This window comes from Triticum urartu, unplaced genomic scaffold (genome assembly GCF_003073215.2).
Source record: "Triticum urartu cultivar G1812 unplaced genomic scaffold, Tu2.1 TuUngrouped_contig_5966, whole genome shotgun sequence".
Classification (NCBI taxonomy): domain Eukaryota; kingdom Viridiplantae; phylum Streptophyta; class Magnoliopsida; order Poales; family Poaceae; genus Triticum; species Triticum urartu.
In genome coordinates this window covers 250-5,205 of record NW_024116685.1, presented here as the reverse complement: position 1 = coordinate 5,205, position 4,956 = coordinate 250, and the positions used below count along the sequence as shown (strand labels likewise).

At 46.3% G+C, this 4,956-nt stretch overlaps 1 protein-coding gene across 1 annotated transcript; it reads left to right on the top strand.

The window, feature by feature from the left end:
- The first annotated feature begins 927 nt into the window (after positions 1-927).
- LOC125529944 (putative F-box/LRR-repeat protein At5g02700) lies at positions 928-2,505 on the top strand. The gene is made up of 4 exons (XM_048694369.1): positions 928-1,827; positions 1,900-2,034; positions 2,143-2,297; positions 2,379-2,505. The coding sequence occupies exons 1-4, from the start codon at positions 928-930 to the stop codon at positions 2,503-2,505; spliced, it is 1,317 nt and encodes a 438-aa protein (XP_048550326.1).
- Positions 2,506-4,956: the final 2,451 nt, after the last annotated feature.

Genomic DNA, 4,956 nt, shown 5'->3' with positions numbered 1-4,956 from the left:
CCGCGTGGTGGCCCCGTAGACGCCCCCCCCCCCCCCCCCCCCGGCCTCGGCGCCCGACAACCGTGCTACCAGCTCCGTCAGTGGTGCATGGGCAGGTGTCACGCCCTCCCGGTGCCCAACGGTTGCGCCTCCAGCTCCGGCAGCCAGCGTGCGTTGCCCCCGCCGCAACAGCGGTAGAGCGCTACCGGGGGGGGGGGGGGCCTCTTTTCGGGGCCATCCTTGGTGCAGGGGAGGCGTTGGCGGCTTCTTCTTGTACTCACTTAGAAGAGATGCACAATGGTGTTTGATAAAATCTCTATGGATAGAGGAGAGGAGAAAAGAAGAAGACTAGTCCAATTTGCCTATGTGGCATTTTTTTTTCTTGCCAACTCAGCCTGATGGGTGGACCCAGCCGATTAATGATGTCATCCAAAAGCTTAGCATCTACCATCAGTGTCTGCAACGTGTTATAAGTTGGTGGTTTTTTGCATTGTATGACATGATTGTGGTAGTCCTGTGAATTTTACTCTCTCGTGGGCTATAGCCTAGCACCAACCTTATGGCTATTTGAAATTCTAAACCTATATAACCAAGTGCCAATTTTACTGTACATTGATATTTCAAGTTATAGCCAAGCACCAAGCTTATGCCTATCTGAGCCTATACAACTATACATTGATATTTCAAGTGTAAATTCGATCTCACAGCTGATTTCCCCTTAAATTATAAATATATTTATATTCGATTAGAGAAAAGAAAGAGAAAAACACGAACAAACTAAAACACCCCCACCCCCCACGTTGCAAGGTTTCTATTTTGCACTATCTTTTTCTTTTCTTTTTTTAGACGACTTCTCTTTGCTCTTTGTTTGAGGGGATTTTCTTGTTTTCACTACTACGTCCGCCGAATTCCCCACAAACCCTCGCTCCGTCTCGCCAGCCGCCGGCCATGGAGAAGAAAAAGGCAGCGGCGGCGCGATCCGCTCGCAAGGAGCGAAAGTCCCATGGAGCCGCGCGGAGTGGCGACTGCGGTGTGAACGCCGGCGATTTCATCAGCCGCCTCCCGGACGCCGTCATCGGCACCATCATCTCTTTACTCCCCACCAAGGACGGCGGCCGCACGCAGATCCTCTCCCGCCGATGGCGCCACCTGTGGCGCTCTGCTCCTCTTAACCTCGAGGTCGTCACCGGGCCTCTCGGACCCTGTCCTGGGCACCATCATCCCTCCGCGGTCCACCACTCCGCCGTCTCCAAGATAATCTCCCAACACCTTGGCCCCGCCCGCCGATTCTGCCTCAAGCACCTGATCGACGGCGACCTCCCTGAGATGGAGAGCTGGTTGGACTCCCGAGCCATCGTCAACCTCCAGGAACTCGACATCACCAATTACGCTGGATATAAGACCGGCTATACATTGCCGCAATCCGTGTTCCGCTCCGCATCCACACTTCTCGTTGCCAAGATAATGGGTTGCAATTTCCCGGACGCGATCACATGCTCCATGAATTTCTACCTCCTCAACCAGCTTTCCTTGGATTGTGTTTCGATCCCTGCGAATGTGTTCCACGGCTTGCTCTCCGGCTGCCATGCCTTGGAGAGCTTAGCCATGCTGGAAGTTCATGCTGCTGGTTGCCTCCGTGTTAGCTCGACAACTCTTAGGAGCATTGGCTTCCGCAAAGGCTCTCGTAGAAAAGCCGAATTGGTCCTCGAGGATACTCCTCACCTTGAAAGGTTATTATTACCGTATTGTGACCGGAATAATTCTGTGACTATCCGGGTTATTTGGGCACCTAAACTGCAGATATTTGGACCTTTCTCAACAGGCGCGTGTGAACTCCGGGTCTTCCAGGTAGCAGCAACAGACATCATTCAGCATTCTTACATGGAGATAATTGTTTTTGATGTTGGTTGTTTTCTTCAGGGAATGAGCCTGGTCAGCTCGACAAACTCGATATGCACCGTGAAGGTTTTGGCCCTCGGGTGTTCTGAACATCAATTGGGTGCAGTTCTTGACGTGCTCATGTGGTTCCCCTGTTTGGAAAAGCTCTATGTCACAGTGAGTACTCACCCTTGCTCGCTTTAAATGTATGCTTTGATTGACATGCATATCAACTAGCCTAGTTAGCAACGCTTTAACATATGCATATGTTTTTCTGTTTTGCAGTTTCACGCACACTATAGGACGTTTAAGCAAAATGAGCAGCAGTGTGACCCACTACATCCAGTGTGCCTTCAGACCCATCTAAAGAGAGTGGTGTTTAAGTTATTCAAAGGCTCTGAGCAACAGATTGAGTTTGTCATGTTCTTTATTTTGTATGCGAAATTGCTAAAGAAAATTGAATTCCATGTTTGCGGGGACTACTACAACAATGAATTTGTGGCTCGTCAACGCGCGCTGCTCAAAGTCGGAAACAGAGCTTCTCGATATGCTCAATTTACATTCAGGAATATTAGTGGTTGTACTGATGACCATGTCACCAAGCATATCCACGATTTGTCACTGCCTGACCCCTTCAGACTGCCTTAGACAGGGTTGATGGCTGAAGGTTGCACTGTAATGTGCTCATTTTCTAGATGGGGTTAATGCAAAAAAGAGCAAACTGCTGAAATGCTGTAATGGGTAGGAATGCAACAAGAAAACTGCTGAAAATCGTTATCCCAGCCGCCAGAACTCCTCTGGCCCCGTGCAATCTGTTTTTTCCTTTTCTGCCTAAGCTGGGGTAGAAACACGTGCTTGTGTTGGAAACTTAACTGTCCTTTCAGTTATATAACGCGGTATGAGAAGTTTAGTTGCGGATTAGATTTCTTTTCATACACATAGCATATGTATGATGCTTATGAAAGGTCAACCTGTACACTATGGTTTCTATCTAGGAAGCAGGCACTTCTGTGATTTTCTATTTCAGGTTGAAGTTTGGCTAATGATCCTAGAGCAAAATGGGGTTGCCTGCTAGTGGTTGATCTGTTACTAAAGTTTGAGTTTACTGAAATTAAATTTATCTTGTCCTTGTACAAATTAGCAAGTAATTTTTTCTAACGGCATTAATTTGGGCCACGGACCTGAAAAATAGTGTGGGCTTTGCCAGGAATCCTGTTTCTAAACAGCTGAAACATGCTTCTTACCTTGTTTCAACATTACTACTAGATAAGTAATACTCCCTCGGTCCTAAAGTAAGTGTCTCAACTTTGTACTAACATCTCAACTTTGTATTAACTTTAGTGCAAACTTGTACTAAAATTGAGACACTTATTTTGGAGGGAGTAGTGTTTCTAAACATCTTTCTTGCTTGCAGAACCCAGTTTTTCTGCACCTTTATCACTGTGTATGGGGTATCCTACATTCTTGAGTAAAAGAGGCTTAAGGCCCTTAATAAACTTAAAGCAGTTTTGATGGAGTTGGCTACATTTTGTCACTGGACATACATATATCTTTCTCATAGGCATGATAGAATCATTAGTAAACTTTGGAAGCAAATACAAAGTATTGGGATAGTATGCATGATTGCTAATTCAGTTTTGTGGCATGTACAAGATAGTTGTATTTTGCTAAGTTAGTACTATAATGTAGTATCAGGATACTATGGATGATTTCTTCTGATCATTTTGCAAGAATACATTGTTCTTCATCCAATACTTCCTCCCGGAATAAGAATGGTACCGTAGCAAGTATATCTTCATGATTGGAGAGGAACTGATGATCGGAACTAGCCTGATCTGAAATATTTCGATCCTTACTTTTCTCCTCCCATTTTCCTTATGTAATGACTTAAGTTGATGGTTGTGTGCATCGGTAAACCAGTATAAATTCATATGAATTTGGTTTAAATGCCTCACCAACTTCTCCCCAGCTATAGCCTAGCAACAACCCGGTGGATATCTGAACCTTTACAACCCAATGCCAGTTTTACTATACATAAATCTTATACTCCCTTCGTTACTAAATATAAGTCTTTCTAGACATTTCAAATGGACTACAACATATGGATGTATGTATACATATTTTAGAGTGTAGATTCACTCATTTTGCTTCGTATGTAGTCACTTGTTGGAATCTCTAAAAAGACTTATACTTGGGAACAGAGGGAGTATATATTAATGTGAACTCAATCTCGCAGTTGATGCCCCTTTAAATTTCAAATATATTCATATCTGTGAGACAAAGAAAAAGAATAACCTGCAAAAAAAGACAAAAAAGGAAAGCACGTACTGAATAAAACACACCCTATTGCAAGGTTTTTTTTTAGAATCTTTTCTTGTTTTTACCCAAAAAAGGTTTCCCTCGCTTTATATTATAAAGCAATGATCACCTACACAAACAACGGAAACCACACAACACCACACCACACCACCACACAACACAACCAAGGCCGGATACAACAGGTACATGAACAACAACATCACCCCAACACTCCATGCATACAACAAATGAGCAATGAGGGCAGAGCTTGAAGAGGTCGGAGTAATCCACCATGACAGACTATCACGGAGAGACAAGGTTGAGCTCGGCGAATGTAGGCCTCCAAGACAACGCCTTCAAGAAGGGGAACGACACCGGAGCGCTGTCGCCGCCGGATCCAAAGGATCATGGCTTTCACCTGTATCATTCGAAGGGGGGGAGTAGCCATGACGACGCCTTCAGGAAGGAGACGCCGCCGCTGTCGGTCCGACTGAAGCCGAGCAAGGGATCTCCCCTGGCACGCAAGCTCCACCTTCGAAACGCCACCGCTCGCCGAAGCACCGGCCGCCACGCCGCTCCAGCGGCCATAGCAACCAGTCCACACCTGAGTCGCGCAGCTCGCCCACAAGTAATGCGACTACCACCACCGAGGTTGCCGCCCCGACATCCATGACCCCTCCGCAACCACCACGGAGGTTAATGGACGTAACCGACCGATGGGAGGTAGAAGACACTTCCTTCACCCCAAAACGAACCCTTGGCGAGAAGCACGCCGCTCCAGCGGCCATAGCAACCAGTCCA

Excerpts from the sequence above, each read along its gene's own strand:
- LOC125529944 (XM_048694369.1), top strand. The coding sequence starts at position 928 with ATGGAGAAGAAAAAGGCAGCGGCGGCGCGATCCGCTCGCAAGGAGCGA. Across the intron at positions 1,828-1,899 it reads GTGAACTCCGGGTCTTCCAG|GGAATGAGCCTGGTCAGCTC; the intron begins GTAGCAGCAACA and ends TGTTTTCTTCAG. Across the intron at positions 2,298-2,378 it reads ATGTTCTTTATTTTGTATGC|CAAAGTCGGAAACAGAGCTT; the intron begins GAAATTGCTAAA and ends ACGCGCGCTGCT.